This window comes from Rhamphochromis longiceps, linkage group LG3 (assembly GCF_057381845.1).
Source record: "Rhamphochromis longiceps isolate RC_006_pf linkage group LG3, R_longiceps_female_GT1.1, whole genome shotgun sequence".
Taxonomy (NCBI): domain Eukaryota; kingdom Metazoa; phylum Chordata; class Actinopteri; order Cichliformes; family Cichlidae; genus Rhamphochromis; species Rhamphochromis longiceps.
Window position 1 is genome coordinate 34,315,804 of NC_140559.1, and position 13,346 is coordinate 34,329,149.

At 41.3% G+C, this 13,346-nt stretch overlaps 1 protein-coding gene across 1 annotated transcript; it reads right to left on the minus strand.

Annotated features, from left to right (window-relative positions):
* Positions 1–11,000: 11,000 nt before the first annotated feature.
* LOC146674241 (uncharacterized) lies at positions 11,001–12,806 on the minus strand. The gene is made up of 2 exons (XM_085402377.1): positions 12,026–12,806; positions 11,001–11,583 (listed from the first exon to the last, which is right to left on the minus strand). Exons 1-2 carry the CDS (start codon positions 12,689–12,691, stop codon positions 11,464–11,466), a joined length of 786 nt encoding a protein of 261 aa, XP_085258503.1. The 5' UTR covers positions 12,692–12,806; the 3' UTR covers positions 11,001–11,463.
* Positions 12,807–13,346: the final 540 nt, after the last annotated feature.

Consider the following 13,346-nt stretch of genomic DNA (forward strand, 5'->3'; position numbering starts at 1 on the left):
GAGACAGTGAGAGAAAAATAGAAACTCTGTAGAATCAGTCTTTAGTCCATTCAGTAGCGGTTTTTGATACGGGCGACACGGGCGGTTGCCCGGGGCGGCATCGTGGTGGGGGGCGGCATTACGCGCATGGGCAAAAAATTAAAATAAAAAAAAAATTGCTCGTACTCATGCTGCCCTGACATCATGTCAGCGCATATTGGGAGTGGCACAGGCCCATTTGCTGGGAGTAAGGGCGCCCTCCGTTTGCGAGGTGCGCCTGCTGCTTGCGGCACAGGGAGGAGAGGGCGAGGCGGCGGGGGGATTCTCTGGCTGGCTGGAGCAGCATCTAATAACCAGCTCGCAAAATAAAACAAAATAAAACAAACTAACAAACACGAAAACACCAGACATTATGATACAGACTTATAATTTGCACCGATTTTTTTCGAAATTCTATAAGCGAAAAGTGAGCGCGAGAGCCTTCGGTGCGCCTGCTCGCTGCTGAAGTCAAAGTAAACTTTATTGTCATCTCCGCTACAAACAGTCCAGTATATACAGAGACACAACGACGAGGCTCCAGTTACAGCAGAGCAAGAAAACAAACAATAAATATAAGAAGAGTAAGAAAATAAATATACACTTTAGGACTAGGGATAAAGTGTACATTCATTTCCCACGTGTGGGACTAATAAAGGTTATCTTATCTTATCTTATCATACTGGAGTGTAAAATTAAAACCAATGGAAGATGGACAAGAAAAGTTCAAAGCCATCATGTCTTCAGTTTAGAAAAAAGAAAAAAGAGGAGGAGGAGAAACGAGCAAAAGATACAGGTAAGCAGATGTGTGATTGGATCATGGCAAGTCATGTATCCTGAAACAGTCAGAATCAGAATACTTTATTAATCCCTAAGGAAATTATGTGGGTTACAGTTGCTCCAAAAAGAAATGGTAAAAATAGTAACAGTAACAGACTAAACTCCAAACAATACATTATGTTACAGATTTTAATATTAATTAGTCATTGTCAATTGTTGATTTGTTCTGTTCTCATTGTATGACGAATTATGATGGCTGTTTGGTAGCTGTTTGCATACTATGCGCACTCTCTCTCTCTTCATATGTGTGTGTGTGTGTTTCTCTGGTGAAATTCAGTATGGTTCCAACAACAGTTTTATGTTAATGTATAATCCTTAATATGTTTTATGTGTGTGTGTTTGGGGGGGGGGGGGGGGGGGGGGCGCCAGAGGGAGTGTACGCCCAGGGCGCCAAACAGGCTAAGACCGCCACTGAGTCCATTAACACCACACCAGGACTTACAGCATGTTCCCGTAACAATAGAGCTAAATGTAAATGTTTTGTTAAGAGACAGCGCATTTTAACACGTTATTGTGAGGTTGGTTTTTTATGAAAAACCCCCAGCCTGATACTAATTTTTCTCATCTCATACACAGTTACGAGGATTTTAAAAAGCTGTTGAATTTGAATTATTCTTCCCAGGAAGCCAGAAAGTAGATAATAGTAGAAAATAGTTTTATGCAATAAAACTATGATCATCGGGCTGGAAATATATTTCAGCTGAGCAACAAATGTTCTTGAAATTGTTGTAAAAATCACACAAACAACGGTTGTGTCGACCTTGTCTGCATTCTCACGTGTATCCATTGCACCATTTCATCAAAGCCCTCGTTAGTAGGTTCTGTAAAATCGGAAATTCCAGAACTCTTAAAATGAAGCTTTAATGTAACTGAACTAGATGCTATGGGGAAGAAAAGTATCAGAACTTCTATTTTTAAAAAGTGCAGACAAGTCAAAACACCAAAACCTGACACAGTGATTATTGGCATGGCGTGTGATGTAGTAGGAGATGATAATTTGATGTTCACTGAGTTCTTCCTGCCTTTTCCTTCAAAAATGAGACTATCCACATCAGGCTGATAATCATCACTGCTCTGACTGCTTTTCCAACGTTGATGTTCACTATATTCATGCAGTTGATTTTTTTTTCACATCCCAGGATTGGATGACCAATCAGACGCCAGTAAAGATGGGCTAGTGTGTGGAGGAGGGTCACTCTCTTTAGGTTATATTAATCCATCGTTCCCCTGCTCCACTCAGAAGGACAGAGACTCAGGATGGCCCGGCCTCTGCAGCTCTTTGTCGTGGTCTCCTCCTTAATAGCGGCCTCTCTGTGTGATGTCTGTGTGGAAGCTGTTTTAGGAAGGCAGTTCACATTTCCAGAAAACTGCAGCAATGATGGAGGAAAACTGTTCCGGTGTGAGCCGCATGGGGAGGTGGAGGTGGCTGTTCTCCAGCAAGGTGTGTGGACACCTGCTCAAGGCTACGAAGACCGTATCAGTAACAATTCCTCCATTATCTTCTATCACGCATTTTACAATGATACCGGGGATTTTGTGTTAAGGTGTAGAGAAGGCGTGCAAATCAAAATGAAAGTTAAAGTTCTGCTTCCCTTTAACGTAACAGTCAAAGAGGGAGAAAATCCAACCTTCCCGTGCTTTTATCAACGTAACTGCAGCAAGTCCGAGACTGTGCAGTGTGTGAAAAACGGGAAGCAGAATTTCACCACAGACGAAGGAAACACGTGTGCTGATGGCCGAGTCTCTGTGTCCCCTAAACGAGACTGTTGCCGAAACGTAACATGGGCTAAGAAGCAAGACGGAGGAGATTATCTTTGTTACATCCAGTGTGAAGGGAAACGGTTCGCATCTGTTGTGAGGCTAAAGGTCAACGGGACATCCACTCCACCGCCTGCGTCGGTGAGCATCCCTCCCTTTTACACATGAGATTGAAATGTGAACACCACAGTGTCCACTTGTGTCTGAGTTTAACTGAATATATGTTTCATGTTCTCTGAAATCTTGTCATTAGAAACCACAACAAGCCTGAGCTGCTGTCAGCTTGACAGAGGAGCAGTGCTGTGCTGTGCAACATCCACACACGATCCAGTCACACGGACCTCCCTGCTTCTCTTTAGCTCATCAGTGCCACCCGTTACACATATTTCTCATTTTTAGCGTCTAAAAACAACAAGTTAGAAGTGCCAGATTAGCTTGGAAACAATAAAGTTTTTCAGACTTATTATCATAAGAAATGTGTTCTAAGAGGACATTCATATCTCTTTATATTTTGTTCATTTCTTCCTTGATTTTTAGTTTATCATTAGTTTGCATGACTTTTACATTTTATCGATCTGCCTTTGTATTTCTACTCATCCTGTAACTCGTTGGTTTCTCCAGTGTCTTCTTTGGTGCCTTCAGTCTACATACAGTCTTTCTCTTTATATTAATAAATGAGTTTAAAAGCCTAAAGTGTGTACTTGTAGCATTACATAATTACATGTGTGTTTTCTGTAAAACACTATGTGTAACCAGACTTCATTATTATTATTTTTAGTTCCATCAGTTGACCATCATTTTGGTACGAGGCAGAAATGTGTCCTTATATTTATGGAGGCAGGAATATTATTCATTTCGCAATCGATGGTTTGGCATCATGTTCATTTATACAGAGAATCAAGAGCACAACTCAATTATTAGAACATTTCATTTATGCAGTAAAATCAGTTTATCTACAGGACTGAATGTAAACCACAACGGTTCAGCTGCGGAGCCGCATGCAGCTCTTTCATCCTGCGGCTCCGCGTGGCTTGGGAAAATAAATTATAAGTTTATTTTATTTGTGTTAGTTGTTTTTTAAAGTGTAGTTCTAAATTGGAAGATTATGTGATCTTGAAATACTAAGATAAAGTTATATTTTATTATTTTCGTCGTTCAAAATAAGTGTTACACTCGCGGAAAGCGGTATACCGGCCAAAACGCCATGTATTTTTCGAGACTTTCAACCCCAGGTAAGCCAAGTATGGAGAAATATAAGAGAACAAAAGTATCTGAAGAAAACGGATTCCCAGGCATCATTAAATTATCTTTAAAAGGTTAAATGATTCTACCAGTATGCCTAATTTGTGGAGAGAGACTGAGTAACAATAAAAAGTCAAATGTCGCAAGACATTTCCAAAATAAACACACAGCCTTCGCTGAAAAATATCCGGAGGGAGAAGAGGAAAAAAAGTACTTTCAGAACTGATGCGGAAGGCTGATCTGAGAAAAATCAATTCAGTTGGATGAATTCTGCAAATTCAAGTACATATGCAAGTTTTGTGGCCACAAAGGCACGGTAAGCCGTTCACGGACAGAGAATGTATGAAAGAATCACACATTAAGATTTCAGAACACCTACCCTCGGACTTTGAAAGCAACAGTGAAATTGTGCAGAAAATCTGAGAGATGCCTCTGTGCGAAGACTGTCAAAGATGGATATTTTCTGCCGGGGGGAGGGGGCATCTGCAAGGCTATGCTTGATTGTTTAAGAGTAATAAATAAAAACAGTGTCAGTGGCTACTGATGGGGCACCAGTTATGGGTGGAGCTTACAGGGACTTTGTGGCCTTGATGCAGAAGTCACTGGAGCTGCCGACGTTTCATTGCATCCTGCACATAGACACACTGTGCACACAAACCTTCCCTCCAGAATGCACAGAGATCGTGAATGTTGTTCAGATTATCAATAAAATGATGGCAAAAGGTTTAAATTGCTGTCACTACTGTTCGCTAGATGAACTGGAGAGCGCGTACTCTGATCTCCTGCTGCATAACCGAGTCCGGTGGCTGTCCAGAGGAGAGGTGCTGAAATGCATTACTGCATGTCTGGGAGCTGAAACAGTCAGAATGGCTGGAAAAGCTGCATTTTATGGTGGACATGACAGCGAATCTGAACCAGCTGAATACAACATTCAGGGGAGAGGAGGCACATGCTGGAAGACGTGTCAGCGTTTGAGCGCAAACTGATTTACAGAGATTTACAGAGAGGCACAATGTCTTACTTCCCCTCTTTGCGGGAGTTCAAACCCCCTTAAAGAGTTTTGTTTGTTTGTTTGTTTGTTACAGGCTGGTCATTTTTAGGTTCTTTTTTAATTCTTCTACGTGTGCCAATACTGGGCCATCCATCCTTTCCACATTTGCAACAGCTGCATTCTACAAGGACAGAAAACATGCCCATAAGTTCGATGTTTGGGAGATCACCTGTTGACAGAATTAATTTCCAACCATGTCATCTATAATTACAAATGATCGTTGACCTTAAAGGCACACAGCAAACATGCTGCATGACTTCCACGTCTACTGATTAAATTAATGCGACTGTGACTGTTTAATGTCAGAGGTAATCAGAGACATGTTGTTTTGTTGTATTTTATTTATTTATTTTGTATTTCTTTCATTTATACAATAGGGACAGTGCATGTATGTTGCATCGAAAGCTAACTTGAAGACCTTAAGAAATTCAGTGACTCCACAACAACAACAATTCACAAAGCTAACAGGCGAGGAAGTGTGAAACCCTCCGTGTCAGTATTCTGAGCAGTCTAAGTGCTTGGAAACCAGTGAGCACCACCCGACAAGCTGCTTTAACAACCAGCACCTTCTCACTCCTAAAGTGTAACTTTTTACGCTAGGTGACAAATCTTCATTATGTTAAGCGTCGGGAATGAGAACGGTCTCAAAAATCCACATTACTAGATTCAAAATATGCGCTCATCAATCAGGATCTATAACAGCAGTGCATTGCACTTTTTTTTCAAATTCTTTATTGTCCCACAAGGGGAAATTAGTTTAGCAGCAGGATAAAACTAAACAGAACAATAATTTAAAATAACAATGACAATAATAGTGATATTTTTATAACAGGGACGATACATGTCGTCTGCTTGTCCCAGGTGACTTTATGATTAGACCCTGCAGTACTGACTCATTCAGTGGATGAATAACAACAACTCCATTTACGAGGATGAAAGTTGAGGAAGCATTTAACACTTCGGGTGAATAGACCACCCTAGATGTCTGTTAACCTGTGAGCCCCTGCCAACTAGCTGAACTCCTGGCCACATCATTTTTAACTAGAACAAACACAAATACAACATTATTTCTGACAGAGGAAATTTGTTTGAGTGTTCAGGAACAACAAGGCACAAGCCTGCCATGAACTGGAAACTGCTGGAACACCAGCGTCACCGTGGGTGCCCAAAGTGGTCTTTTGTTGGGGCAATTTCTTTAATTAATTTTTTTTTTTAATTTGTGTGTGCGTGCAGAGTCCTGTCTGTGCCCCTCAAGAATAACATTTAACTATTAATCACAGTTTTACTAAATAAAAGGATCTGTCTTGCATCAGTCACATGATAACCATTAACCAATGATCGCCCTTGACGGCAGAACGTGCTGGTTATGAGCTGGGAACAAGGTCAAAAAGACGTACAGGTGCATTTTCTGCTGTGTGCAACAGCGCGACAAACATTATCTGTCATTTTATTAACTGCACAAGTGCTGCTGGTCATAGCTGCTAGCTAGTTTTATAGTAAGGCTTTTCCTGCCTTTCTGGGGGGCTTGTATTTTACAAAAAAAATCTAATATGCATATTCACATAATCATGGATTATTATAATTATGATATCTAAAAAACACAAACTGTATTTTAAAGAATATACATTAAGAAACAGATTATATTTGATTTAGATTTATATTTTAAATGTGACAGAATGCTTATTTTACAGCAGCAAAATTACTGTATCTCTACAGTTACATGTACAGAGTGGAGAGTCACACACGCATTTTTTTTTTTTTTTACTTTGTTGAGGAGTACTTGGTGAGGGCTAGTTCATTTAGGTTCAGCAGCTAACAAGATGGTGAATCGGTCAGGATACAGGAAGGAGGACAAGAGGCTTTCACTTTGCTGGATTGTCAGCGCCAGCTGTTTTATTGCCACCTATATGCTCAGTGTTGTCAGCAGTTTCCAGTCATGAACTTAACACTCTGAGCACCAACGTGAAGGATGGCAACTAGGAACACAGCTTACATGATGAGGTAAAACAGAACTAACATGGAAAAACAATCTCCCCTCCTGGAGTAGCAGCGCTGTACCCCAAACTTATGCCAATGTCATTTCCCACAACTCCACCCCACACAATATTGCAGAACATAGACATAAAATCTCAGAGCCTTTTATACATATTTATTATTTATTTTTGTATTCTTTTTAATGTATTATTATAGCACTAGGAATAAATAATAAGGGGAGGTTCCTTTATCAGCACTGTCCCACATAGCAAAATTGGTAAGGCCCAGATCTGGCCCACACAATGTGCTTACACGTGGCCCACATACCGCAAAGAATGACAGCCCTTTGGTGGCCCAGATCTGATTCGCCAGAGGTCGCCCACACATGGGCCAGCACAAGGCCAGTAGTAGACACGCTGGTGATCCTGTGCTGGCCCATGTGTGGGCCACCAAAGGGCCGTCATTCCCTGCAGTATGTGGGCCATGTGTAAGTTTTGTGTCAGCCTAATGTGTACCATAATCAAGCCACATAATAAAAACATGTGCATAATAGTGCAAAAGTAACATGACAAAACTCTGGCCAGATTCTTGTATACCGCTTTCCTACTCTCCCGGATTACTCAAAGTACTCCGTACAACATGCCACGTTCACCAATCACACACTTTCTCTAAACCGAGTGCTTCCTAACTACATTCATAAACATTCACACTTGACATGCAGACTGTAGGAATCAGTCTGCTTGTCACCTTCCGATCAGTAGGTGACCTGTTCTACCTCCTGATCTACAGCCAACCAGTGGTAAACATGAGTAAAACCTCACTAGGTTTTGGATAAAGTGTACACTCACAAACCTGTCAAACCTGCATTTGAAACGTTGGCTACCATGGCAGTATAGTATTGCAACATGGCATTTGGGTCTTCTAACTAAAATAGGAAAATAGGAACATAAATAGTGAATCATTGCCAGACCTGGCCCACATCTGGTTGACATACACTCAGCCATGACACCAGTCAGTCAGAAGTGCCAGCTTGATGCCAGATCTGGGCAAGACCTGTTTTCTATGAGCCTGGGCCACACACACACCAAACCACAATCGAGCCAGATATGGCATGCCATCGCATAAACAGTGCCATCTACGGCAGGCTTGGCCCATATCTGGATGATATACCACTTATCATTCCAGAAGTCAGCCAGCAGTGCCAGCTTGATACCAGATCCGCGCCAGACCTGCTTGCTATATGAGATGATGCAAACTTGTGCCTACAGTATACAGTTTTCTAAAGAAGGTCTAAAATGTCACTGAGTGTGCGTGCATATGTTTTATGTATATAGATTTATTTTACTTATTACTCATGATTTAACACAGTCCAGACATTCCTCGTATGTCATGGCTGTGTGCAGGTAGGCAGGAAGAGAGGACCCAAAATGCAGGACTCACGGAGGCAAACGTAACTCAAAATCCTCAGCTTTATTACTGGAAAGCAACTAAACAAAAAAAAACTAAACTAAACTGAGAATACACAACAAACTAAACATGCAGGCAGGCTGGCAAAAGGAACACAGTGAAATTTGGAAAAGGAGGAAAAGAGGAAAAAACAGAGCTTATATACACAGGGGAGTAATCATGGAACAGGAAACACGAGGAAGACACAGCTGGGAGAGATTAAGGCTTACGAGACAGAGGGGATGTAAAACTGAACACACTGACATCAGACAGGAACCTTCAAAGTAAAACAGGGAACAAGAAACAATTTACAAAGACGCAGACTGACACTGAACTAAATCTAGAATAATAATCAAAATAGCACAACTAAAGAACCAGAACATAAATCATGATACAGAAATATACCAAAATACAAGAAACTGAAAAAGCTGGGTCAAAATGACCCAGAACCGTGACAGTGTAAGGATGTTTCTATAACATTTTCTATCCTTATTTTATTACGGATGAGGTGCAAGAGTTTTTAAATGTGGGTAATTAAATAATAAATTCATGCAATACCAAATTCTGTGTTGTGGATCAGCACCATGATGGAAACTTGTGGCCATAATATATACAGTATTCTGAAGAAGGTCTAAAATGTCACTGTGTGTGCATGTGTGTGTTTTATGTATATGCATTTTTTAAATTATTACTCATGATATAACATTGTCCAGACATGGCTGGTAAGGACATGAGGAGCAAACAGTGGGAGCTGTGTGAGGCTACTAAAGGCAGTGGATCCCTCAGCAGCTGGCTGCCGGCGGAGCTCCCGGGCACGTCACTGCAACCCCCCCTGGCTTCTGCTCCGCGGCTGCTGAGTGAGCCCTCATCTGGGACTCTCCTCAGCTCTTTCTGGGATAGTGGCGCGAATGCCCCTCTGTTGGTCTTCCTTGGTCTCTTGTGTTCTGAGGGCCTCTGGATGTCTGGAGTTTTGATCTCCTCCATACCTGCTTCATGCCCTGGTGGACGGGGCTGTGGCCCCCCCACACCCTCTAGCAGATCATTACATGAAGGAACCTTTTAAAAACAAGCGCGTTCATGCTCACAGGTGTACACTCTCTTGGCTGCTACCTCAAAGCACATGGTGCGCTGTCGATCTTGTGTACTGCACAATAACATTTAATATTTAGTATCTACTGTTATCTACTGCTAGCTAGTTTATTGTAATGGTGTTGTATTTATTATGTTGGTCTTTTTTTGTTTGTTTTCTCTTCTGTTTTGTTTTTTCTCCATACAGGTGATCCAGGTGTTTTGTTTGCTTTTCTTTCTTTCTTCCCCCCTTTCTCACCGTCTCTTCTCCCCTCAATTTTTTTTCTCTCCCTCTCTTTCTTTCATTCTTTCTCCCTTTCTCCATGTCTGTCCCATCTGTAACAACCGAAAATAAAATAAAATAAATACATAATTATAATAAAGGTCAATCAAATGGACCAATATGGCGAGGCCATGATGATCCACTTGGTAAAGTAAATCCGCTTAGCGTCTTTCTTGGCCTTAAGACAACAATTCTGATGGCTAAAGATCCAAACAGGACAGGCAGAAAAAAAAAAGCAGCTGGATTACAAAGAACACAGATAACATTAACACGCGTACCAGTTGTTGGAGAGGTATTCCAGTATAAAAAAAATAATGATAAGCACAACTGGAATGTTTTGTTTCTATAACATTTTTCTGTCATCATATTATTATAGATTAAGTGCAAGAGTTGTTAAGTGTGGATAATTACATAATAGTTTATTGCAATAGCAAGTTGTGCCTTGTTCTCAGATGTGCAGCAAGTTGAGAGTGAAAGATAAAATGAGGAAATAGAAGGGGAAGAGAGGCAAAGAATGATTCACAGGCAGAGCCGAGTTTATTTCTCACAGTTTTTTGTTGCCTTATGGTTCCAAGCGCTGTTACCAATCTTTGCATCAGAATCAGAATCTGAATCAGAATCAGAAAGGGTTTTATTGCCAAATGTTGAGCGGGTTTACAACATTAGGAAATTGCTGCGGTGCTTCAGTGCAAACATACTGTTATAAATTAAGCTTAAATAGACATGAAAATAAAAATGAGAATAAGAATTAAAAGTGCTAAGTAGATAGATAGATAGATATATATGACATGAGTGCAGGTGGTGATCAGTGCCAAACATGGAATGATGCAGTGAACACAGCGTAGGGTCATGTGTTAGTGGTGGGAACAGTCGTACGTTTATTGTTCATGTGTTCAACAGCAGAGGGGAAGAAACTGTTCTTATGGCGAGAGGTTCTGGTGCGAATGGACCGGAGCCTCCTGCCTGAGGGGAGCAGGTCAAACAGACTGTGTCCAGGGTGAGAAGGGTATATATACATTTTGTTATATATAATTGTCATGACATTTATGCCGATGATGAATGGATGTAAACTCCTGACTCCACATGTAGAGGTCAAAGGTCTATCTCATCCTGGTTGTTGCTCTCTTTTTCATTAAAGATGTTTCTGTCTGTGTATAGGACTCCACTAAGTAGGGGATTGAGTCACTATTTCTCATTCAGTCTCCTGCTCAGTCACACTTGGTGGCACCTGGAACCTTTAAAAGGTTTAAAAGGTCTTTTGGAGGCCTGAAGACTCTTTTGTCCTCAACACAATGATAATAAATTTAACTACTCAACGCAGACTGTTGCATTCATTAACTATAAGCTTCAGCTTCTTACAGATCTATGAAGAAATCAAAAAAATTGATTATTTGCTGTTGCTATAACCAAGCTATACCTTCTTTCTCAGGGCAGACCTTCAACTGTACCAAGTGAAGAGCTGCCAAGAAGAAGAAGACACAAATAAATAAGTCAAAAGTCAGAAAGAAATCTCTGTATGTGTGTATTTTATCTTTACACTGTAAGTTAGCAGTGTGCAGATATCTGCTGTTTATTTTGCCATGAAGACTTTCATTACACAGTGAAATAAAGGTTTGGACTTTGGTACTAAAAGCAATGCACTACAAAAAGCTATTTCTATTCATTTTTATAGGCAGTATAACATCAGAAGGCTTGGCAGGGCAATTTTTAGAGATGTGCTTTTCTCCTGATTATAAATGATTGGTCATTTAGTGGACTGTTTCGGACACTGTCTCCTCTGCTTTCTTCATGCATGTACACCCTTGGTCTTCTCTCTCCAGCCCCAAAAGAACTTGAGAGTAAAAACAATCACAGATGTCACAGCTGCTGTTATGATGATTGTGATCCATATCCAGTGGTAGGACTCCTGCAGACGGCAAGAAAACATGAAACTCGGTGTTAGTCAGTGCAGTTTGTTTAAACTTTAAATGCCTTTCAGTTTACAGCAAATCAAAGATCACACAGTTTACAGCAAAACATCAAGATGAAATGTTCATGTGCAATCTGTGATCTGACTAGAAAAAAAGGGGTTAATCCCAGTTTAAGCCACAAAATCACCTGTAGGTGCCTGTTATCTTGTTAAATTCCTGAATGACATAGTTAAAACCTGAACTGTGAGTCTTTGCTGCCAGGACAGAGATCAGTGTTGTTGTAATCGATGCTGTCACAGCAGAGTCACCCTGACACAGTATGGTAAAGTTATTCACACTCAGAAAGTCATCAAGGCATCAAATGCAGATGTTGTATTTAAAGCGTTTCTGCTGTAAATCAATCGGTTTGCAAGATAGAGCAGGGTGTGGTGAACTTACCGGTGGTTTGCGCACTCGCAGGCGGACAGCAGAGCGGTGTTTCTCGGCCTTCTCTATGTCGCAGTAATAAACTCCTCCGTCTTGTTGCTGAGCTCCCTTTATGGTGAGAGACAGGTCTGCCCGTCGGTCCCAGTCAGATGGTATCGATACCCGGCTTCTGTTAAAGTCATCCCCGTATGTGATTTCCCCTGTCCGACCATTCAGCTCCAGCAGTACTTCCCCGTTTCTCCTCCAGCGCGCAGACTTCACCGACTGGCCCGCTGTGACGGAGCGACACGGGAGGATGGCATCCCCACCCTCGGATACAGCAACTTCAGAGGGCACAAATACCTCCAGCTTGTAAGCTTCCAAGTGTTTCCTGTTGCAGGTAAACTCATAATGTCCGTTGTCATTGAAGTTAGCATTTGTTAAGATTAACGAATCGCGTCCTACGACCACGCGGTCAGTGTAATCTCGTCCTGGCTTCCAGTAACCATTTAGAGATGCGATGAGCTGAGTGCTGGCATCATCCAGCCGCTGATACAGTGTGCCCTCTCCCTTCCTGCACTCCTCTGAGAGCGGAAACTCGACATCTGCCCCCACAGTGGTTTGGATCAGTGCTCCCAACCCCTCACAGATAAAAGGAAGAAAGAACACAAACACTGATGAAAGGCTCATCCTGACCATCTGACAGTGAAGTGTTTCCGTTATCAACCTTCTTCTGCGTTATCGCGAAGCTCCGTTAGGTTTAGAAACTGAGAGAAAGGCTTGCTACATGCGCATGAACTGATGTGATGTCAGGGTCCGCCCAACCGGCATACACCAGCATTGTAAATGGCGCTAGCCTAAATAGATTTCTGCCCCGTGTAACTGAAGCTGGCAATAAGACGTAACTACATGTACAAGGTGCTGAAATCCAATAAACATATTCTGATCATCACTTTCTGTTCAGTGATGCTATAAACACTGTAGACAATACTAGTACTACTACTGCTACTACTACTACTACTACTAATAATAATAATAATAATAATAATAATAATAATAATAATAATAATAATAATAATAATAATAATCGTAATAGTTTGTTATCATTAATTTACGTGGGAAAAATTACGGTGAGCCAACTTTTAAAATGTGTTGGCCAGACTTGACTGGAGGAGCCTGCAGTGCGAGACTTCCGATGCTCTATTGGGGTTTTACAGTACTATGAGGTCATTGATACGACTGGGTCTGATTAATCAAGAACGTTTAACACCCCATCAGAGCAAAAAAAAAAAAAAAAAGGGGGTCATGTGACTTCTGCTAATGTGTTGGTGACTGAGGCTCAGGAGGTCAGCAG